This window comes from Podarcis cretensis (genome assembly GCF_951804945.1).
Source record: "Podarcis cretensis genome assembly, chromosome: 8".
Taxonomy (NCBI): Eukaryota; Metazoa; Chordata; class Lepidosauria; order Squamata; family Lacertidae; genus Podarcis; species Podarcis cretensis.
The window spans coordinates 42,762,604-42,787,369 of record NC_137177.1 but is presented as its reverse complement, the minus strand read 5'-3'; the positions used below and the strand labels follow the sequence as shown (position 1 = coordinate 42,787,369).

Genomic DNA, 24,766 nt, shown 5'->3' with positions numbered 1-24,766 from the left:
CCCTGGGCAGCCTGTATTTCTTGTATAGAATATTGACACACACAAAGATACACACCTCCTTTGTGTACATGTTCTTTAACACTGCACAGAAAGTTGAATGCCTAGTGAGCCAGCAGAAGGACTGAAATATCTGTCAATTCTGATTTCTCTCTGTTTCTCACTTTTCTAAGAATACATTTAGTTCTCCACCATTCCACATCAGTTTGCATGAAATAATTTTAAAAGTCCTCATGAAAATTCACCAGCATTTTAGTGCAAATTTCTCCCAATATACACATTTTCCAATGCAAATTTGCCACATATGCACTCATTTGCAAAGCAATTTCCCTAAGATGATTCACATTTGCATGCTGATATATGCATTTTTATGCACACTTAGCCCTAGTATATGCATTTTTATATACATGGCTAGAGAACTGCATTGCAACGTTCAGAGAAATGCAAATTTCAAAGAACAGCTGTGTTTAGGTTTGTGTGTGGCTCTGGAAAATGCAAAAAGCTTCAGCTTTAAATTGAATTTCTGCCCCACCCCTAGAACATGTTTTTAATTTGCACTGTAGATTTTGGGAAATTGAAGAAAAGGCAATACTTTTGACTACCCTGGTAGAAACACCCACTATACCAGCACTTCCTCTGCTTAGCTGTCAGCCCTCTCTCCTCCCTCTGACTACAAAGCAAAGGGAGGAGGAGCTGGAAAGGGCTCAGTCTGCCACTCTCAGCCTAGGCTCACAACACTTCAGCCGCAGATCTTTGGAAGAGGCTTAAGGCAACAGCCTCTCAAGCGCAGAGGTCTCTTGAGCTCTTTCTCTCTCGCACGCTGTCTCATCCTGCTGCTGACCTTTGGCTTCCAGTGACAAGCAAAGACCAAACCCAGAAGATTCTCGTCCAGCTGCCTGTCTAGCCGCACACCCTTTCGTGGGGCATCACTGACGTTGACCACCACCACACTGGAGAAGGTATCTGAAGAGAGAGCATTCGGGATCCAACAGGTCTCCATCCTGGAGGAGAAGCCTTTGCCCCAGGGTCCAAGAACTCCCAAACCTCCAGACAAAACACACAGACACCCTCTTTTTCCTGGAGGGTCCAAGGAAAGGTAGTTCTCTCCCTTAAAAGGGTGTGGGGGGCATCCCATCAAGTGACCTGGCTCCATGGAAGAAGCTGTGAGCAACGCTACCGTTTGCAGCCATGACTTTGGGTTCGAACAGGCCAACGCCTCCCTTTCCTGGCCAAGCGTATCTGGAAGTGGCCCGGAGACGGTGATTGTGCCTGTGTTGTTTGGGGTGATCTTCCTCCTGGGCATGGTGGGGAATATGCTGGTCCTGGTGGTGCTTGGCCATCTCCGGCCAGGTGGGCGCCCATCACGCAGTGCCACCAACATCTTCATCCTCAACCTGAGCATTGCAGACTGCTCTTTCCTCGTCTTCTGTGTCCCCTTCCAGGCCACCATCTACTCTCTGCCTGAGTGGGTCTTTGGTGCCTTCTTCTGCAAGTGGGTCCACTACCTGGTCATGACCACCATGCTGGTCAGCATCTTCACCTTGGTGGCCATGTCGGTGGACAGGTACATCGCCGTGGTGCACGCCAAGCGCTCGCTCTGCATCCGCAGCAAGCGCAATGCCACCCTGGGCGTGGGGGTCATCTGGCTCCTGTCTCTGCTCATCGCCATCCCAGTGGCTCAGCACCAGGCCCTCATGAGAGGCCACCGGCAGGCACCCAACAGCTCCTTCTGCTGGGAGCATTGGGCAGACAACCCTGCAGCCAAGCAGGTCTACAAGGTTACCATTCTGGTGGTGGGTTACCTGCTACCTCTGGTGCTCATCACTTGCTGCTATGCCAAGGTGGGTGTCGGGGCAAGAGGGGATGGAGATGGGTGGTTGGCAACAGGTTTCGGAATGCTGCCACAGACTTCTTCTCTGTGGCTGAGTTTAAGCCATGACTACTTGGTCCCAAAACTTCTTTTGACAGCCTGCGTAAGACCATTAGGTCTAAGACCATGTAAACTGCGCCACTGGCAATCCCAGCATGTTTGAAGTTAGCTATGTCACTAGATCTCTTGAAAATCTGAGATTAAGAAGTGGGGGGGGGGCATTTTCTCCATTCTTGCACTTTTTCTCATGGTCATCTTCATACTTTCTCTCCATCAGCTATGTGCAAGTCTCTCCTCCCTTAGATATCTGGCAGAACACCTCACTGCTTTCTTTCCAGAAATGTTCTTCTTCCTGCTCTTGCTCTTTTTCTGCTTTGTTCTCTCTTGTAGACTGCCTTGGCTCCCGTTATTTTCTACATTCATTTTTGCTTCAGCCTAGTACAGGCGCTAAGATTTCCCTTTTTCTTCTCCCTTTCCAAGTCCCCTAGGACAGTGATGAGCATCAAATGGATTGTGTTCATGGGTGGACACTTTCTGGGGTTCTTGCAGCAAATGCTAAGTTACGGATGGTGGTCTAAGGAGAAAGGTGGTTCTTACTGCACATGTGGACCACCCATGGCCTGAGGGCCAATCCCTAGCCTCAGATGCCTTCAGTGTGGCTCCCAAAGGTGACCCCTTGCCACCAAATGCCTCCCCCAAATTTTGCTGCATCTCTATGTTCATTCTCCCCATGTCCTGTGCACAGCCCTCCCCATAGAGATTTGGCCACGCTCAGGAGCTGGGACCTACACCTTAACTCTAATATTGGTAAAGGTAAAGGTAAAGGTACCCCTGCCCGTACGGGCCAGTCGTGTCCGACTCTGGGGTTGCGCGCCCATCTCGCTTAAGAGGCCGGGGGCCAGCGCTGTCCGAAGACACTTCCGGGTCACATGGCCAGTGTGACAAGCTGCATCTGGCGACCCAGCACAGCACACGGAAACGCCGTTTACCTTCCCGCTAGTAAGCGGTCCCTATTTATCTACTTGCACCCGGGGGTGCTTTCGAACTGCTAGGTTGGCAGGCGCTGGGACCGAACAACGGGAGCGCACCCTGCTGCGGGGATTCGAACCGCCGACCTGACGATCGGCAAGTCCTAGTCGCTGAGGTTTTACCCACAGCGCCGCCCGCGTCCCCCTAATATTGGTTGGTAACCCTTAACTGGTGCTACTCCTGGGCTACACCAGTCTAGCTACTGGTGCTATTCTAGTGGATCTCTATGGCTGATGAAGCCTTGGATTGCTGGGGGTGGGGGAACAGAGCTGCAGTTAGGGGTGTGAATTGTTGTCCATTTCCTTCGGATGTGCATCTATCAAAAGAAGGTCTTTCTCCCTTTTCATGCTCTCTCATTTCCCCATTCATTTAGTGGGATTTCTCTCTGAGTGGACATGTTGAGGATTGGTGCTGTAAGGCTGCATGTGCCATGTGCATTACTTAGACAGAGGTTATTCCCTAAGTCGGGGGGACCAAATGTCCAAAGGATTTCCTGAGAGTAAACCCCACTGATCTCCAAGAGACTTACTTTTAAGTAGACATAGTTAGGATTCAGGCAAATAGTTTGCCCCACCCTGTAGCTCTCCAGAGGGGATTTATTTTTCTTACTCATATTCTTATTTTTCTTACTCATATTCCTATTCTTCCACAATTATTATGACTAGTTTAATTGCATGCTAGACAATTGTCTCATGATGCACGTTGCCTGTACAGCCAATTTGAAAAGGAAACAGGGCAGTATTATTAGCATTATCTACATAAACACCTGCCATTGGAAAAAACAAAACAAAATAACAGATCGGATTGTGGCTTGTTATGCGTGCTTACTCCCGGATTTGGAATTGCAGTTGTTGTTGTTGTTGTTGTTGTTGTTGTTGTTGTATGTTTACTCAAAAGTAACTCCCGACCTTGGATGTGATTTGGACAACACAATATCCCTGAAATTCTATGCACAGCAGAACAAACGGACTTGCCTCATTGCTTTGAGGGGCTAAAGAGAGCCTTGAGATACTGGGGGTGAAGTGCAGAAAGGTAGTCTAAGTAGGACAGGATCCTACAGAAGTAAGTGCCATTGAATTTAAAAGGGGTTACTCCTATGTAAGTCAGTTTAGGACAGCAGCCTTAGTCCAGTTTGTTTACTCAAATGTTTAAGTCCCAATCTCTGGATGCTTTCGACAGGACAACATGCCTGCAATGTAGCTAATCTTAATCAAATAACTCATTCTCAGAGCAGACTGACTGAAATGACTGAACCTAAGTTAGTGTGCCTATTAACTTGAATGACCTACTACTTTCAGTAGAACTAGACTGAATACCACCTCAGGCCTACTCATAAGGAAGTCCTAATGGGGCTTACGCTCAGGTAGGTGGGTTTAGCGACAGATATGCACAGTTTTGATATTGTTGTTGTTGTTAAAAATTTATATACTGCCCTATACCCGGGGGTCTCAGGGCGATTCACAGAATAAAATCAAGATATAAAACCACAAAATATATAATAATAATAAAAAACCTAATAGCCCCCCCAGCACATTTTAAAAGGGCATAGGATGCCAGCAATTGCCCCCTTGCGCTTGAATGAAGTTAATCCAGTCCTGAGGACTTGCAAATTTGTGAATAGAGGCAATTTCTGCACTCATTTCAGAATTCCCTGTGTGGGTTTGGTTTCTTTTGAAAAAGATCAGCAGAAACTGTGGTGTCTTTAGCATATATGGTTTTTTTAAACCCATATATACAACCAGAGTATAGGATGGAGGGACTCATGACATTAATACTCCATAGGTCTTCCTTCCCCATTCAGTTTCCAGGAAAGCCCCAAACTCATCTTTGGGTCCCGCACAGAGCAAGACTTACCTTTTGTCTCTCCAGCTTCTAGCATTAGCCAAAAGTCACACACAAAATTCTGCCTACTGTTCTTGCACCTCACAAGAGGATGCCACTTCCAACATTATTTATTTTATTTTAGCATATTTATTACCCAACCTTCACCAAAGGTAACAGAATGAGTTACAAAACAATAAAACACAACAGGCAGTAAACCATTAAAACAACTGCCCACCAATAAAATCATACGCAGAAAATAAACCATCATTTCACCTTCCCAAGACCTGGGCAAAAGAATATACACATTTTCCTTTTTTATGAAATAGCTGGGTCCAGGTGTACTTCAAGGGGCAGGGAGTTCCAACGTCTGGGAGCCACCTTTAACAATGATTGCAGGAAAGCCTGTGCTGTTTTATGATGAGATAAATGTTGTTTGTTTGTGACTGTAATGGAAGGTCTGTGTATTTAAAGCATTTTTAAGAGAGTGTGTGTGAGAGATACTCAAAGTGTATTTGTCTCCCCCCATAACCCCTGTGCCTCATATTCTCTTCAAGGCTCCTCATTTACCACCCTTAGACCATTTGTCCCAGTTAGGATGTGTGAATATGTCAGTTTCTTTCACTTTCTCTCCCTCCCCCCAATCTTAAGTATAGTTCTTCACATTACCACATCAGTTTGTGGTGTTGGGGGGTTTGTTTTTTTTAAAGTCTTCATGAACCAGTTACAAACATTTTAATTGAGTCATCATATGAGTTTTCATTCCATTTGCATATGAGTAAGATAGTAGTTCTGAAGCAAGAAGTGTGCTCCCTTTATTTTTAGGTGATGTACAAGTGTGTCATCAGAAGACTGTATCTTGTGTGTAAGAGTGTGTGTGTGTGTGTGTACCTACCATCTTGCAGGATAATTTAGGGACACCATTTCAGCTGATTCAAAGTTTCTGAACTGATTAAACTTTGCAGTCCTACTTTTTAATGTGTTTTCTTTCTGAGCAAAATTCAGACAGAGATCCTTTGCAGAATATCATTTTCTTCTGCAGGTAATAGTTGGAGCAGTGAAATTGCTCGTATCAAATTCTATCAAGCAAGTGGATTACATTAGCACATATTGTGTCTAGGCAAAGAAAGCCTTTCCAAGGAGAGGAATAGCTATGATCATCCTTGTGTAATTTTTTGGGGACAAGACCTGGTTACACAAATCGCTACATAGTTTATAAATAAGTTTTGGAAAGACCACAGGGAATATAATATATACGAAGGTAAAATATATTTATTGATCTGCCCACTTTTGTCTCTGGCCCTGGCCCTCTCTGACAATGCCCAGAAACAAAAGCAGCCCTTGCATTCCCTTCTGGGCCACTATGCTCTCTGAGACAGGTGTGGCTGGAGACATATACATTAAGGGCAGAGGAAGGTGGAGGCCTTCTGGGTGAGAGAGACGGGAATGGAGTGAGAATAGCTCCCTTTCCACAAGAGTACAGCCCTAAATTTATCTCGCCTCCTTTCCTCATTTCTTTTCTTCCCCTCCAGCTAAGATCTTGGGAACTTCTACTTTCCCTTCTTGTGGGGCACCAGGGACTCAAGGAGTACCACTATCACAAAATACAGAAGGTCAGGTCTCATGGACTTGATCCTCAACAAAATGTCCTTTTCATGACAGGTATTGAGTCAGATTTGTCTCCCATGGAAGTTGGGACTATCTCGAATAATCCATGTTCCCAGCCTGGGTGATGCTAACGCAGCAAACTAATTGAACTGAAGACAATAAGAGTTGGCTTTCTTTCCCCTTTAATGCACACCTGTGCAGATCTTGTGAAGCATTAGGCTTGAGTCAAATCCAGAATGTACCCACATGCCTACCTGGCTTTATGAACCCCACCCCTATTCCTGAAGAGCAGGAGCGGAAAAACTGTCACAAAGAGTTAGGCTGGTGTAGTTGTTAGATCAGGACTTTGGAGACCCATGTTCAAATCCCCATTCAGTTAGGAAGCCTTGGAGAAGTCACTGGGAGTGGCCTAAGCTGCCTCCCAGGTTGTTATGAGGGTAATACAGCAAACTAATGTGCAGGAGCATATTGTTCCACTGTGAACCCACCTCAGGTGCCAACACTGCAGGGAAGATGTGGATCAATCGAAAGAAAGGTGATCAGTCTTGCTTTGGGACAGGCAGGTGGCTGGAGCCAATGAATGTATGTTTCCTTCCAAGCAAAAAATTCTGTAGTGTGGCTGCTTGGGAGTAGTTTGATTGCCTTCTGCCTCATTGCTTTGTGTGAGTATGCCAGCAAGAGGTATACATGATGGATTTTCTTTTAATTAATTGGCTTAAGTACGTAAAGTCTCCTAGCATTAATGGTTAAGCACATTCATTGCTTGGTTACAGTGCTTGCTGTAACTGCGTTTTCAAAAGGTTAATCTAAATTTTGTTGGTGCACTGCATGAATTCCCCCCCCCTTAATGTCATTCTTTAAAATAATAAAAATAAAATCTCCAGGGAGTCTAACGTACCTTATCTTGATCCTGGAATGGAGTTAAATAAAAGCAAAACCTTTATGCAGAAATTATTTACCTGAAAGTAAATAATAGACATTTGTTTACAAGCAGCTATGTAAAAAGAAAAAGTCTCTGTTGAGGGGAAGGGCCATAGCTCTGGGGACGGCATCTGCTTGGTTTGCATGAAGAAGGTCTCAGGTTCAGTCCCTGATATTTCCAGGTAAGGCTGGGAATGTCCTCTGCCTGAAACTCCAGAGAGCTACTGCCAGTCCATGCAGACAAAGGTGAGGGAACTTTTTCAGCCCAAGGGCCACATTTCCTTCTGGGCAACCTTCTGAGGGCCACATGCCAAAGGTGGGCAGGGCCAGAAACAAAAGTGGGCAGAGCAATGAATGCAAATGCCACCTTTGCACAGTAGCTTAGTTTCTGCACATTCCCCTCTTTATCTATTTATTATTTACAGAAATATTTATATGCCACCATATCACATAAATATATCATCCTCTATCCAGGGAAGCTAAAGGTCTCATCAGAGTTCAAGGACACATTCCAGCCAGGCAAGAACCCCCAAGGTGCAAAACAGAGTCAGCAAAGAGGGCGGCCTGGGAAGGTGAGGGGTAGGGGTAGGGGGTATCCTCAGGAGGGTTTGGAGGACCAGATAGAGAGGTTTGTTAGGCCACATTTGGCCCTTGGGGATGAGGTTCCCCATCCCTGGTATAGACAATACTGAGCTAGATGGACCAGTGCTGTGACTCACTGACAGGTACCTTCCTGTGTAATGGATCTACTAAGCCTTGGGTAGGCAAAAAGCAGGCTAGGATCTACTGCCAGATCTTTTTGAAACCTGCAGTAAGTAGATCACAAGAATTTTTGACCTCCAGAGATAGAGATAGAGATAGAGATAGAGATAGAGAGAGAGAGAGAGAGAGAGAGAGAGAGAGAGAGAGAGAACACTCAGTTCTGGTAATGAGAATGAATCCCTGAGCTGAGCATAATGCTCAGAAGTATCTTTGTCCTTCTTCAACTGTGAGTGTATGTCTGCTGCATTACACCAGTGTGGAGGGGAAGTCCATGTGGTGCCCTCTAGATGCATGTTGCTGGTCTTCGATTCCAGCTCTCATCATCCCTGACCAATGGTCCTGCTGGCTGGGATTGATAGAAGGCAGAGTCCAACAACATCTGGAGGGCACCATATTGGTTACCTCTGCACTTGGTTCCAGTTGGTGGCTGCCAGAGATCCCGTACAAAAGCTAAGTAGAGGACACAAGCCGGTGCCTGCCCACCACTGTACTTAGCAACACACACCTGCTGAGACTGGCTGTGCCTCTTATTTAGAGATTATAGATGAAAAGCAAGAGCTCTCTAATATAAAGATATAAATAGAAGCCAGTACACAACATTATTTGAATATCCAAGGAGACAGAACCATTCCTGTTTTTACAAGACATGCTTTACCCATCTGGATATCCACTTTGTTCCATTTATATACCTGCACCTAAAATGTAAGAACCCAAGAAGCTGTATCAGACGAGAGACTTAACTTGTCCAGCATCCTGTTCCCCACAGGGGCTTTGCCTGATACCTGGGCAAAGCCAGCAAGGAGAACATTGGGGCAATGGGCTTATCCTCTCGTTGTTCCCTGGCAACTGGCAAATCAGGGCCAGACTGGAATCTCATGTTAATTACATGAATGCAATTAAGTCATGTGGATTTTGTTATGTAAACAGCTGCTCCGGGGGAGCCTGAACAACCTCAGCACCACTGGGAAGGCAATGTGAATACTTTCTCTCCTTGCTATGGTCAGACAATGATCAATCACCTTTCCAAAGCATTTTTGTGCATTCCACATTAGCGTCAGTGGAAGATTCAACTGAAATCCAGAGAGCAGCTTCAGAAAGGCTGCTGCTTCCATAACAATAAAAATGCATGTTATTTGCATTCACGCAATGAGCATTATGCCTAGTCTCATCCACAAAGGAATATTGCTTCCAAACATGAAGCTAGCATATAGCCATGGATAGAGAAGGGGGAGAAATTCAATCCAGAACACATTCAAAACAGAATCTGTCAAATAAACACTATCTGACACAATATATGAAACAAAACACAATCACCCTCGAATGGAGTCGAATGGCTGAGTCCAATTGTTGAGTTGAATGGTTGCCACCAAAATATGTCAGTCACAATTTTAGTCCATCACACTCCCCTAGTAAACTCAACTCAAAAGACCACTTTTCCCCATTGCTAATAACAAGGTCAGATTTCACTTCAGTTATCCATGCACTTGTCACTCCCAGACTGGACTACTACCATGGCCACCTGTTAAAATTGGCTCATGGGGTGGGGGTGGGGTGCTGGGGGATGTAATAATCTGACTCACCAACCAGATCCAATTGCCCACCCCTGGGATTGCATCAGTCGTGAGAAACGCAAATAGCAGAGAGCTTCCAAAATGAACCCCAAAGCAGAAAACCATGTGTCTTAAGATGCTGAAAACATTGGTTTTGTTTTCCAAATAGCCCAACGTATTTCAGCCAATTATTGTTTAAAAGCTGTCTTCAGGGGCTATAGCAAGAGGCAATACATCATGTGAATCATTTCTACTCAACATTTAAAAACAAACTAAATTGATTATGTACAAATTGCATATAAGCCTAGATAAACGAATCAATGTGGGAGAGGGACAGATCTGATTCTGGCAGGGGCCATGGCTGGGAGCAAATGGTTGAACCCTGTGCTTCCTGCACACTCCATAGTCTGGCCCTTCTGCAGTGCCACCGGTTTGGTTCTGAAAACCAGCTATGCAGTGGCCAACCATGTGACCAAGGCCACACTGAGTTTGACCCTCACTTTCTGACCCTCATCCTTCTGTAGCAAAAGCAGCTTCATTCATGCTGAAGAGGGAGATAGCAGCAATCTTGTGGAGACCTCGAGCTTCATAGAAGTACAAAATATATTTTTGGCTGGCAATGGGAGGGAGACTAAGGTAGGAAGGATGGCGGGAACAGGTGACTGCTGGGAAACATCGGGTTGCATGTGTAAAAATGGAGGTGGGACGGAATGGTGTGCTCTGGGAAAGGGCATTGTTAGGTGGATGGCAGGCCTAATTTGGTTCAAGACCCAATTTGGCAATTCTGATTGGGTCCCAATTTGGACTGGATCTTTCCATGCCTGATCCAACCTGAGCCCTGAACCAAATCAGGGGCCTTTCATAGCCATGAGGAGCCTTTTATAGGGATATTTCATACAGTTGGACAAGGAGGGCGGCAGGGGAAGGAGATGGTGCTGGCAAAGAGTCTCTGCTTGCATGATCTCTGAAATATATTCGGAGTCGAGAGTGGATTTCATGCTCTTTATTCAGCTCAGTGGTGAGGAGGAATGAAAGTCCCCCCCCCCCAAAAAAAGTATCTGCTTTACATACATTATTTACACAATGGGCTGCACGTGATTGGCTAATTCCGGAATTCTCCTGTAGGCCAATCAGGTTGTGGATTCACTTCCATCTGGAGCTGGATTGGGTGGCTTCTGCAGACCAATCATACTGCTGCATTGTTCTAGGACCAATCAGACTGCTTCATTCTGAATCCTATTGTTCTAGGACCAATCAGACTGCTGCATTTTGGATCCTATTCAACCCAGTACATAACAATCTCCTTCCCCCTCCCCCTCTCTTGACCACATGTTTAATATCCTCCCCCCCCCCCACCCTCTGCAAAACACACTTTTGACAGCTCTGGGTTGCTCTAGGTGGACCAATCCCTTTCCAAGGCTGGCTTTCAGTGTGGCTACCCCTGTTTTGTGGAACAATAACCCTGTGGAGATATGACAGGCACTCTCTTTTTTTTTGTCTTTATGGAAACAATTGAAAACATTTTTGTTTCACCAGACTTTTCCAGCTAGGTGAAAAGGGCTCTGCCTTATGTGTTGTTTTCAACCTATCTTTAGCTGGTTTTTCGGTACTGTTTTCAAAACTATTTTTTAGCTGTTTTGTGGTAGTATAAGTAAATTAATACCACCACATTCTGGCCAGGCAAAGTCACCTGAGGAGAGCACAGGGTTGGTGCCAGGTGACTTGGTGAGAGTCCCAGGAGTTGACAAGAAACGGCCAGAGGGCTGCACTTGCCCCCCACCCTGACCTAGGGTACCCCACACCCCTGATGCAACAGAATAAGAAACATCTATTGTGCAATAAAGCAAGTTTCTTCCTTTCTTTCCTTAGGTTATACGCCATCTTCAAAAGAAGGTGAAGAATATTTCCAAGAAGTCAGAGAGATCCAAAAGAAAGGTAAATTAAAAGAAAACAACATCCAATTACCAGGGAACATTAGCAAGCAAAATATTGCCTGCCCCAGCGCTAAAGTATAACTGATCACAGAGCCCTGTAAAATTATTCTATCATGCTCCATCAGAAGCATATACTTTTGCAGTGCTGTCAGCCAGATCACTATTTAGATGCGTGACTATGGCTTGTGGTTTTGGTCTGTTTCCTTCCCAATTATGTATGTGATTGATTCTGATGTGAGTAATAAATTGTAGCAGACGCTTGTCTCTTCATCCAGGTGACCTTTGGAAGCTGTACAAATGTAAAACTCCAGAGTCTTGTTCTGTCGAAATGACGTCTAAAGTTGGAATACATTTAAGTTCACAAGCAGGGGAGCAGACCTCCCACCCACCTCAAATGAGTGGCCTGAAGAGGCAGGAAAAGGTGCAGAGCAGGGGTGGGCACCTGTCACAAGATTTGGTTTGGATCCTAATTCAGCAAGTCGGAAAACACCTTGCTTTGGTCTGAAGTATTTTGGAGACTGCCTTATTTGGCTTGGGGTCCGAATCTTAGAATTGTAGAGCTGGAAGGGACCACGAGGGTCATCTGGTCCAACCCGCTGCAATGCAGGAATATTTTGCCTAACAAGGGACTCACAACCCTGAGATTAAGAGACTCATGCTCTACCAACTGAGTTACCCAGCAGAAGCCACTTTGGACAAAATGAAGCTTCATTCACTATGATGGGAAATTTAAAAATGGCTATTGTCTTGTCATTTGCAGGAATAGTAGTATCTGTTCTCCAGAGTAGATAAAAACCTGCCAAATTATAGGCAAAATATATCCTTGTGGTTTAGTGATGAATTATCTTTAAAGTTTGATTATCTTTTCTATTTCTTTAGACTAAATCTGTACTACAGTATAGATACTGATATCAATTCCTTGCCTTGCAACACCTCTCAGCCCCTAGATCTCACTCGACTCCACCCATCCACCCTGGCTCTCACTCAGGGCTCAAACAAATTCACAGATCAGTGCCAAAAACTCATACAGTGGTACCTCAGGTTAAGAACTTAATTCATTCTGGAGGTCCGTTCTTAACCTGAAACTGTTCTTAACCTGAGATACCACTTTAGCTAATGGGGCCTCCCACCGCCATGCCATTTATGTTCTCATCCTAAAGCAAAGTTCTTAACCCGAGGTACTATTTCTGGGTTAGCGGAGTCTGTAACCTGAAGTGTCTGTAACCCAAGGTACCACTGTAATAAGAAGAGTTCCTGCAAGATGCTGGCACCACCTATATCTCTAGGCTTACTTTTATGGGCAGGTGTCAAGGCTGACAGAGCTTGCTCAGGCTGTTTCCAGCTTTGTCCCACACACCTAGTTCCAGGCTACAGCAGATTTGCTTTGATTGGAATTTCTTAGGGGGTCTAAAGGATGGGAAATAGGACACCCCACCACACACAGTTCTTTCTCTAGCCTCTGCACACTTCTCTTCTTCTAGCATGGAAGGAAACGAGTATTTTTAAAAAACTTGTTGAATTCTTCCGGTGCTGTAGACCTTTCTGAAGGGACGAAAAACTTCAGAATAATGAGATTAAGGAGGAGGAAGCTAACAGGCGGCACTACCCCCTGGGTTTAATAAAACAGTGGGAAGCAGGTTGTGGGCAGGCCATGGGTGTAGCCAGGATTTTTGTTGGGGGGACAGGACTTTGTTGATGGGGCAGAACTGACATGATTGATCAATTAGTTAAGTATTTCTATTGTTTTACTTGATCTGGGGGGGGGCAGCTGCCCCCTGCCCCCCCCCCCTGACTACACCCATGGGGCAGACAGCATGGCAGGGCAATGCCCCATTCACCCTCGTAGGCAGGCCTCCACTGAATACAACAGAAGGATGGAGCCGTCTTGTACTTTGCCACATACATAGAACTTACACATCATTTTCCATTCGTCGCAGACGCTGTGTTCTTTCAATGCCTGGCTTTAAACATTCAAACAGCTTTCAAGGAGGAAAAATGAGGGGATTAACTTGTGTATCAAGGGGGAAAGAATAAATCCTGGAAGTGAGCCATATTGCCTGTGCTGCTCTTGTTTTCAGGATCATAACTCAGACCGTATAGTCCCATATAGCATCCTCTTTCAAGCCAGAATAGCCAGTGACTCTTCTCTCCTTTGGCAGAGGAACTGTGCAGGACCCAATTTTGGGAAACCCTGACATTAGACCAGGGTTTCCCAAAATTGGGTCTCCCACTGGTTTTGAACTACAACACCCATCATCCCTAGCTATCAGGACCAGTGGTCAGGGATGATGGGAACAGTAGTCCAAAAACAGCTGGCGACCCAAATTTGGGAAACTCTGCATTAGTTCACAAGAATAACCTACTGGATCGGGCCATTTAGGTCAGCATCATGTTCTCACAGTGGCCGAACCCTTTGCTTATGGGAAGCCAACAAACAGAACACAAGCATAATAGCAATTCCCAGCAACTGATGTTCAAGGGCATACTGCCCCCAACAGTGGAGGGAGAACATAACATAGCCATTGTGGTGGCTAGCAGCTAATGGTGGGCACTGACATTGGTGCTGTGGACTTGGGGCAACAATAGATAGCTATAGTCCTCCATTTTAAATTTCCCAAAATGCTCCTGGAGAAATGCCCTTGGTGCCTTAGAGGTCAAATTACCGTACTGTATTTTTCACTCTATAAGACGCACCAGACCATAAGACGCACCTAGTTTTTGGAGGAGGAAAACAAGAAAAAAAAATATTCTGAATCTCAGAAGCCGGAACAACAAGAGGGATTGCTGTGCAGTGAAAGCAGTGATCCCTCTTGCTGTTCTGGCTTCTGGGATAGGTGTGCAGCCTGCATTCACTCCATAAGACGCACACACATTTCCCCTTACTTTTTAGGAGGGAAAAAGTGAGTCTTATAGAGCAAAAAATACAGTAATACAAGGACTTTGAACCTGGCTTGGTAGCAAATGGGCAGTCAATGCAGATGCTTTAACAATGATGTCCCATGTTGTTAGCCATGTTGAGCTCCCATCAGTAGTCCGGCCACTGCATTCTGCTCCTGCTGGAGCTTCCGAACCAGACCCTAGGGCAGCCCCACATACAGCATATTATAGTAATCCAGCCTTGAGGTTACCAACACATGGACTACAATGTGCACATGTACATAATGCATATATTGCTGGCAATAACAGACACAAAGGCATTATATTAGGGGAAATTGCTTTCAAAAATGTGTATGTTAGGAGAAATGCACACTAAAATGCTGATACATTTTTGTGAGGACTTTTAAAAAATTGCAACCTATGCTGAAATGAAAATGAGAAACCTGGAGAAATGGAAACTGCCAGATTCATCCATCCTTGTGAGTCACAAGTTTTCCCAGAGTATCCCCACTGCCATCTGCAAAATGTTGAGGGGAGGTTGGATGGCAGCTTTTGCCAGAGGGCAGCTATTTAGCATCTGCTTCCCATCTGCAACAAGTGGGAACAACAAACTTTCTTGCAGCGCTCTTAGAGGGGTGACTCAAAATGATGAATGTGAACTGTGATCACATTCCCATGAGCAGCATATGATTCTTATACTTTGGCCTGGCTGGTGGCACTTTTAAAGAAGAGTGGTTGGTCTTTGCAATGCAGTTCTTCCTCTGCAGCTCTCACATTTTTGGGCTACTACAAGACTGGCAGAAGTTGAATTAATTGGTTTGGATTGAATCTAAAAATCATTTCCCCATTTGGAGCATCTTCTGCTGAGATATTCTTCCTTGCTCTACCTTCCTCTGTCCATTAGCTCTCTAGTGATATTACATTCCATAATATGATTACAGACTTTGCCACCTATTATTCTGGTATAGATGAGGTGGGGAGGGGGGAAGGAGAGAGAAAGAGAGAGAGAGAGAGCACATTCAGCACAGATATTTTGAGTTTTGGTCTCAGTTTTGTGGCAGATCGCTCCATAACATTTTGTAAGTATGTTTACACTCTTTGTAGAGAATGAGCACCTCCTCTTCAATTGCCAACCTTGCCCAATAGCAAAGGGTGCCTTCTCCTATTCTCTCTCTCTCTCTCTCTCTCTCTCTCTCTCTCTCTCTCTCTCTCTGCTTGCTGCCATCTGTGCATGTGTAGACAGGGATGGGTGAATCAGTCAATTTCAGTGTCTCTCGGTTTCTCCTTTTTCTCCTTTTTTTGCAATTCATCTTTATCGGTTTCTCCTTTTTCCAGTCTTAAGTTCAGTTCTTCACATTTCCACATGGGAAAGTTCGCTGCTTTATTCAGGTCTTACTAGCAGGCTTCCCATAGGCAATTGGTTGCCTCTTACTGTGAGAGCAGATGTTGGACTCAATGGGTCTTTGCCAAATCCGGCCGGGCTCTTCCTGGGCTCTTATGAGCAGCTGCAGGTTCTCTAACAGAGAGTGCCCTTTCTTCACGTGTGCTTCACCTTCCCTGCCTCCACTCCACAAGCTGCTTTGTAATTATTTTCCAGAATTACCAAAATGTGCTGTCGAACATCTACGCAGCTCCAAATGGCTGTGTTCTCTGAGCCAAACACAGGTAACCAAAGCAACATGATTAGGACGCATTTCCAACAGCACTTTAGCCCATGTGAGGTTTGCACTTTTGCAGTGATGTTTGAATGATGACTCAAATTGAGATTACACTCAGGCACCCGACAGAAGCCAGTTCTAAAAGGGCAATGCAGACTATACCAGGATGTTGAGCAGGGCTGTCAAAACTCCAGAGGGGTCAGTGGATGAAATTTCACACCCAGCTAATGTCCATAGGAACATGCCTAAGGTTTTTTGTTTTTAACCACAAAGTCCTTCCCACCTTGATTTACCACCCTCATCCCTCCCAGGGACTACACCTCAATCCCCTGTAATTGACACATCCTTTAAATTCCAAATCAGGACCTGCTAATGGTGAAGTGGAAGTGCAGGCCATCATCACCGTCACACACAAAAACATACATACCCAGGGCCACAAACCCCTAAAGGAAGCATGAAATAATAGCCAATCTGTTAGGATCAGAGCGACTGCAATTCTTTGCCTGATTACCGGCAAGTGAGCTTCACTGAACTCAGTGGGGCTTTATTTATGACTGCATTGGCTAAGAACATAAGTGCATCAGGCATCTTTTTTTCCTGACTTCTCCAGGCAGGGCTTGGAGACCCCCATCTGAAATCCAGGAGAGTTGCTTCCAGTCAGTGCAGGCAGTACTGAGCCAGATGGATCAGTCGGTCTGTGTTGGTATATATATGGCAACTTCCTGTGTTTCCAACCCAGCATCCTGTTCTCGCAGTGACCAACCAGGGAGCTCGTAAGAAGGACCTGTGCACAACAGCCCTTTCCCCACGAGCGAATCCCAGTAACAGGCGTTCAGAGGCATAATGCCTATTGCCTCTGACCGTGGCTGGTAGCCGCTGATAGCCTTTATAAAGTAAAAACAGCCCTGCAAAATCAGACCAAAGGCCCATCTAGTTCAGCATTCAACACACAGGCAGGACGTGACTACAACTGGAGACATCTGGTGCTTTCTTAGGTTTATAGATAGACAGGTTGAGCAGGTAGGAAAACAAGCGTGCAGGCTGTATGAATCCCAAAGCAGCAGCATTCCAGCACTCCAATAATTCCCTTGCCAGCCAGAAACTTCTTGGCAGTCATCTCCCGCTAGCCTAATTCAATCACATGTTTACAGCTATGTTTTGCTAATGGGAAATAAAGTTTTAGAGTCAAGCCCTGGATGTTTATCTTCTGCCCATGCATGAGCCCCCGCAGGTATATGTACAAAGGGAATGACTTGCCTGTGGTGGTGTCACAGCTCTGTGCCTGCAGTGCTGTGTTCTTAGACCTCTGGCTATTAGCAAACACTATTTCCCTCCACCCCACACTGAATCCAAAGGGAAAACAAAGACACTTCTTTCTTTTGGGCAAGAAGCTAATTGGGAAAGAAGCTAATTAATGGGTTTTTAGACTGTTCAAAACAGCTAAGAGGATTAGCCCCCCCCCCACTGACCAAGTTCAGCAGTTAATTACAGCTATTTTCCATTTAATGTGTTCCAGATGGTGATAAGGCTATCCAGATTGATGATTATTCTAGCATCTTCTGACCATTTCTCAGTACCGCCTCTTTATAACATTCTCTTTTGTAATTGGTTATAAGTGGAGCTTGTCTTTGTTTTGTACAAATGGTTTGTTAAATGCCTCTTGCAAATTTACTGTGTGCTATTTGTTATTGTCTCTCTGTGTTATAAGTAGGACGGGGAGAGGGGAACAGAATTTTGAGAGGCAGGCTCTAGAAATAAAAAAAATATGATAAAAGTGTAAAAAAACTATCCAAACTACGCTGCTGTGCAACTGCACACAAATTAAACATGTGTGGAAGCAACATTAACATTTTGCACCTGTCTTCCCCACCTCAATTCCTTCCAGATGTTTTGGACTACAACTCCTATCATCCTCAACCACCGGCCATGCTGGCTGAGGTTAACGGTAGTTGCAGCCAAAAGCATCTGGAGGGCACTAGCCTGGGGAAGGCTGATTTGCATCCCCCAAAGTCAGCCGAATCTGTTTTAGTTGGTAACAATAATTTATAATAGCCAGACCACATTCTGTGTTGTTGATGTTGTTGTTGTTAGAATTACACACCCTTCACTCTAAGGTCCCAGGGCAGGCTATACAACTATCAAAACACACTATTAAAATTTCAAAACCTTTGTTTGCTTTTGTCTTCTAGACAGCTCAAACAGTGCTGCTGGTGGTTGCTGTCTTTCTAATCTCCTGGCTCCCGCACCACATCATCACTATGTGGGCTGAGTTTGGGAAGTTCCCCCTGAACGATATCTCCTTCACCTTTCGCATCATCGCACACTGCTTAGCCTATGGGAACTCTTGCATCAACCCCATCATCTACGCTTTCCTGTCGGAGAATTTCCGCACAGCCTGCCGGCAAGTCTTCACATGCAAGGGCCTCCTTCAGCCGCCCCCTGCGGAGAAGATGGTGAGGATCCGCATGGAGAACTTCTCCACTTCTCACTCGACAACCAACGTGTGACATGGGGTGGGGAGGAAGAGCTATCAGCAAAGGAAGAAACAAGAGAAATGCAGCAGTGTCCAGAAATTCCTTGCACAGGCATAGATTCATCTCAAAAGGGATGGGGGGAAAGGGGTGGGGGAAGCAGACCCATTCTTGATGTTCCCTCTGTGACATTAATGGTACTCACAGGAGCTGTCCATTCCTCATCACCACCATTGCTCATAATTGTGGCTTCAGAGTGACAGCTTTCTGAGATGTTTCCAACATTTTGTGGAGGGGTGGCACCTAAAGCTGCTACAGGCTGAGATTTAACTGTGGTTTACAGCTGAAAGTAAGGGAGCCACTTAAACCCTACCCCAAAAGAGGATGCTGATGTATAGGAATGAATTTAGAATCGCTGTAAATTCAACAGAAGTACAATGTGCGGAAGACACTGGCCAAGTGACTGGTGGGCCTGCTCAGCCCAGATGCTCACTCTTGACGGGTAACTTCAAACCCTCCCAGTCTATCCATACCCTTCTTAGGGTTCTTTATTTTTAAACTGGACTTGGACTGCAAAACCCTTCAAAGTAAGGGCTGTCCTTTGTGGAGCAGGACACATATCTGCTTTCACTACGCATGGAGTGTAGTAATGTCTTATGGAAAGATATGTCCATGTGTGAAGTGAGTCTATTTAGCAGTGACGGATAATAAAGGTAAGAGGGTGGTGAAGGAAGACACATTGGAAGGCAATTGTTGCTATGGATTCATAGTGCTAAAGCTCACTTTTATCTCCACCACCTCATTTGTGAAAGGCTTCCTTGATTATATCATGGTCAGATATTGCATTGCACATACCAAGACATTTTGAATTTTTGGCCCAAGATAATTTTGCCCTTTCAATGCAGAATGTACATTGGCATAGTCACTCTTTTTTGCATAATTTATTTAAAAAACTGATCTGTATTATTTATTCTGGTTTGGGTATTAATAGGAAGGAGCTAGTTAGGGCACTGATGCCTCCCTTTCAACCGCTGAAAATTATTTCAGCTACTTTTCTGGGTTCTGGTGTTTCAGCATGCCCTGCCTGAATACTGTTAAGTATATCTTCATAGCCATAAGGACTAGAAACTTGTTTCTCCATCTCCAATTAAACAAACAAACACTTTGATTTGCAGGAAGCAGAAATCTGCTTCTAATACATTTTGCCTCCAATGCCATCCTCTGTGCTTATTCCGTGTCCTGCAGAAAAGGTTGCCCAGGCATAGCCCAGATGGCCCAATTCATATGTCTAAGTGGCACATTTATCATTTGAAACACAACGTGCACAGCTTCATTTGTGAAAAGTGTTGATGTGATACCAGCTCCCTGCACAGTTCTGACAACATGAACAAGTCTATCACAAACCTCTGCTTTTGTGATGGTGTTGCTCAAATCCAAGGACTATGTTCAAATCCCCCTGGAGGGTAAAAATTGAATAGCTCAATCTCTACAATCAGAAAGAGAGTCTGATCTGATTCCACCTTGCCATGAAGACCTGTGTCCACATAGCTGTGTCTCCAAAAAGTAACCATTCTGTGCGTAATATTCCTGCCCGATCACTGAGGTCTTTGAGAGATTTTCTAGTGGTACTCCCATGGTTCAGATGCATGGCTTGTAGTCACCAGGAGCCATGTATTCAGTACTGTAGACCCAGTTTCATGGAACTTCATTTCAGTTGAGGTCAAGCAGACCTGCTGATCTTCCAGCAACTACTGAAGCCTTTTTTTTTAGTTCAGCAGGAATTATGATTTTACAGTCTTAATTGACTTTTGTCATTATTGTGCTGGTTTACTTGAAAGGATAGAATGATAGAATTTGAAGGGACCCCATGGATCATCTAGTCCAACCCCCCTGCAATGCAGGAATATGCATCCATACAGGGATCAAACCCGTCACCTTGGTGTTATCAGCACCATGCTCTAATCAACTGAGCTAACCAGCTTGTACACAGCTTAGAGACTATAGTAATCATGATATAAAATGGCAGATGCAGGTGCACACCAGATCTGGCTAAGATCCGGTAGGGCATGGGAGAGACAACAGAGAGACAACAGAGGGGGAGAGGCAACAAGAATAATCAGAAAATAGGAGAATGGTAGAGGCGGTGGCAACACATCATGAATGTTAAGAAAATGTCATTAGACACATGTATGTCATTAGACACATGTTTCCATAAGGCACCAATCTCTCTTTCTGTTCAGAGGCACTGCCTGCAAACTGTGTATATATTTTTATTTCATTCTGCGAACCACCCTGAGACCTGCGGGTATAGGGCAGTATATTAAATAAATGAATAAATAAATGTTAATGTAAAAAAAACACACCTGTTACTGTGCATTATCTGAATGCATCAGACTAACCACCAGGCTGTGTGTTTTTTCCTACACTGTGTTGCTGTCGTAAAAATGAGAAACACCATCGTGATCAGTCTGCAGTGGGAATGTCTTTGCTTCACTCTGCTGTGCAAAATTGGAAAACACTGTATTAAAACATTGTGTGACTCCATGCTCAATAAGTCTCAGTGCTTTTATTATTATTATTAAGAAAAATAGCCCTAATCAACTAGCTATCAATCTTGCATGGTGCTGCTTCAGGGACAGGAACAGAATAATAGAATTGTAGAGTTGGAAGGTCATTCTTGGAAAGGTAATGAATGAGGAGGCAAGTCCAAAGTCCTAGAATTATTATAGAAAGTGGTCCCCAGATGTTCCACAGGTGGCCATTCATAACTGGCCAGTAAAGAAACCCAGCACAATAACGAAAACAAAATTTGAACTACAAGCAGAAATTCAAGCCATTGTAAAAGCTTCCATGGATTTAGGAAACTCTAATTGTGATAAGAGAGGTAGCATCGAACTAGCCTTTCTGGATCCTGGTGTATGGGATAAATTTTGGTCTCTAATTCATATGTTTACTGAATTTATTCAAATTGAAAGGTTGTCTAAATCAGTGTTTCCCAACCTTTGGTCTCCAGCTGTTTTTGGACTACAACTCCCATCATCCCTAGCTAGCAAGACCAGTGGTCATGGATGATGGGAATTGTAGTCCAAAAACAGCTGGAGACCAAAGGTTGGGAAACACTGGTCTAAATATCCACACCAACCTTTCTCTGTACTTAATTCAAAAAGAAAAATGCGATTTGTAAAAGGCAATTTGAGTAGAAGGGGCAGGAAGTTGTTGAGCCATAAGACTCTTGCCTTTTGTCACCTATCCTAATAATATCCAGATAGGTTCCAAGACAAAAGAAGAAGGGAAGATTCATTATATTGGCCCAATTGCAGGTACAGTACTGGAAGAAATATGCCCAGGTTAGAGGCCCCAAACTCCTACCCTGCTAGCAATATATTTTCCATAAATCAAAGGAATTATCCATTAACAAATGCTCAAGATAAGCTCAGGCCTATGAGTAATTATAGAAAAGCATATTGTGATACCTTCAGCTCTCCTTTAAGATACCATAACTGACTAGAAAACATCCAGAAAGGTATTAACATTATTTCCTGGGACCTGGCTGGGATAATAGGAAGACAGATCAAGTTCTTTTTAGTACAGGTATCAAGCATTCGGAATAGCAGCCGAAGTGGGTTATGCTAGGACAACAAGAGTTGCATAGTCATTTGAAGGTCACATCCTATTGGTGCTGGTACAACCACTGCGGCTCTTGCACCAGCAAAACTGGTGGCCTTGCAATAAGTATGTATATTGCGCCCACATGCAGATGTCAGGCTAGATTTAATCTGTTAGCTCAATGTGAATACCACTGAAGTAAAGGGGTCAAATCAAGACTTAACTCTCTTTGATTTCATTAGGAGTTAAGTTCAGCTAACAGACTGGCTTCACGTGCATAGGAACATACAAATATTTTCCAGTCACAAGTCCTTTTAGCTCAGTATTGTCTACACTGACAGGATTGTCTACACAATCCAGGATTAGAGGTAGGGGCTTTTCTCAGCTCTACCTCATGATGGCTGGGATTGAACCGGGAACCTTTGGCATGCAAAGCATGTATTTCACCACTGACCAACAGTTCATGCATCAAGAAAAATGTGCAAATGGCAGAGGGACAAGAAGAGCCCATTGAAAAGTTCTGCCCCAAATTCTCTAACTGCTTTGGCTGCTTAAGTAAGAACAAGAAACAAAGGGTGCTTCAGGTATAGGTTGTCATTCTTTCTTTGAAGTTGAATCTGACCTCTATAGGTGAAAGCAGTAAGGGGATCACACAGAATAGTTCCTCCCTCCCCTATATCTGATGGATGTGCTCACCTAACACACAAGCATGAGCTTACATGAAACTGAGAAGTTAGACAATTCCATTCCAACAGTAATTTATGCTTGTGTCTTTAATGAGTACACATAGTTATTTGGTTGGGCTGCTCTTTTGCACAGGTTCTCAACCTAAGTACACAGAATGTTTGATTGCACTTACAGAGTCAAGTACCTATTCAAACATCACTTTAAACTAGAATCCTTTAGTGAGACTCAGGGCTTTTTCTTTTTAGACAAAGCTTCTTTAACAACAGGTTCCATCCCTGGCAATGGAGTCCTTTTACGAGCTGCAGTTTCTATTTTCCGGACAAGGTCCACATCCCACCTGTGGGTTACAAAGCTAACTGCAGTCCCAGGGAACTTACTGCCTGTGCGACCAATACGCCCAACACGATGCAGATAATCGTGCAGTGTTGCTGGGAAGTCATAGTTCACAACTAGCTCCACATGGGTGGTGTCCAGACCCCGGGAAGCAATATCAGTGCATACTAAGATGTCAAATTGGCCTTTCTGGAAGGTGTCAAAGATGCCAGCTCTCTCAAGTGCTGACATCTGTCCTTGCAGGCGTAGGTGTTTAATTTTATGATCATCCAAAATGTAACCAAGCCAGTTGACAGTGCTGGCCTTGTTGCAGAAAATCAAAACAGCTCCAGATGAGGGCCCCCGGTCTTTCATAAGCTGCAACAGCTCCACCACCTTGTCAGCGCCTTTCAGACGCACAAACTTTTGCTCAACATGAGGTTGAAGACGATGCAGACTAAAGCTGCTTAGGACATTGAAGCTGCTCAGATCAGTGACTTTACTCAGCAGGTCACCCAACCCCTTTGGAAGGGTGGCTCCTACAGCCACTAACTGGGCTTTAGGATTCCAAACATCACCAAGTTCCTCAGGGCTAGTGGCAAAGAAGGCATGCCGAAGCACATCTTCCACAAGGTCTACAAATGTGGGATCCAGCAAGGTGTCCACTTCATCCAACACTAGGCAGCACAGCTTTTCCAGGGACAATCCCTTTCTCTGCAAAGCCTTATACAGTGCACCTGGTGTGGCCACCAAGAGATCAGCAGGACCAGCCCGGAGCTTCTGCTGGACAGAGTGTTTGCCCCGGCCACCACATATATCTGTCACCTGCAAGTCCAGTGGAGTGCACAGGTAAGAGGCAACGCGTCGCACCTGTCCTGCAAGCTCCCGGGATGGCAACACCACCAAGGAGCGGGGGGCAGGGATAGCAGCGGCCCCATATGTGAGGGCCGGGGATTGCAAGAGCCGCTGGATAAGGGGCAGCAGGTAGGCCAGGGTTTTCCCGCTGCCAGTCTCTGCAGCACACAGCGCATTGCACCCCGTCAGCAGGGGAGGGATGGCACGTATCTGCACAGCAGTGGGCTTAGAGATGCTGAAAACATCCTCTAAGATGGAGGCCAGCTGTGGCTGCACTCCCAGAGCTTGGAAAGAGGAGGGAGCAGCATCAGCAGCAACGGGGTCTCGCTCCTGAGGCGCCTCCTGTCGCATTCGCTGCAGCTGGAAATAGTCCCCCCGAGACAAGCGATGCTTCCAGCCAGCCGAGACCAAGGGCGGCTGTTCCCAGCGCCCCACCGTGTGGCGAGCGGCTTGACTGAGTTCCGGCCGCCGGCTCCGCAGCAAAAGCTTCCCGGTCCGAGGAATGTCAGCTGCGGGGGCGCCTCTTCCTCTGCGCCTGAAGGAGCCCCGCTCCAGCCGCAGTTGCCAAGCGCGCGGGATCCGCACCACCTTCTCCTTCTCCGACTCCGATGGAGGCAGCGGCCCGCCGGAGCTCGGGCGGAGGACCCAGCGGTGGAAAGCCAGCCGCAGCCACGGGGAAAAGCGGGTCGGGGCGCCCCGAGAGGCCCCGCACGCAGCGAGAGCCATGAGACCGAGCCTCCGCAAGGCAGAATAGGAAAGTTTCGGTAAGAGTCGCGTTCTAATGACGTCTCAAGCCCGCTCTCGGCCT

The 24,766-nt window shown here is 45.3% G+C and overlaps 2 protein-coding genes across 2 annotated transcripts; one reads left to right on the top strand and one right to left on the bottom strand.

Annotated features, from left to right (window-relative positions):
• The first annotated feature begins 705 nt into the window (after positions 1 to 705).
• On the top strand, positions 706 to 20,993 carry LOC307223351 (galanin receptor type 1-like). The gene is made up of 3 exons (XM_079989322.1): positions 706 to 1,838; positions 11,428 to 11,493; positions 18,217 to 20,993. The coding sequence occupies exons 1-3, from the start codon at positions 1,149 to 1,151 to the stop codon at positions 18,532 to 18,534; spliced, it is 1,074 nt and encodes a 357-aa protein (XP_079845448.1). The 5' UTR covers positions 706 to 1,148; the 3' UTR covers positions 18,535 to 20,993.
• A 1,869-nt stretch (positions 20,994 to 22,862) lies between these two features.
• DDX28 (DEAD-box helicase 28) lies at positions 22,863 to 24,754 on the bottom strand. Its single transcript, XM_079988305.1, has one exon. The coding sequence runs from the start codon at positions 24,682 to 24,684 to the stop codon at positions 23,017 to 23,019; it is 1,668 nt and encodes a 555-aa protein (XP_079844431.1). The 5' UTR covers positions 24,685 to 24,754; the 3' UTR covers positions 22,863 to 23,016.
• Positions 24,755 to 24,766: the final 12 nt, after the last annotated feature.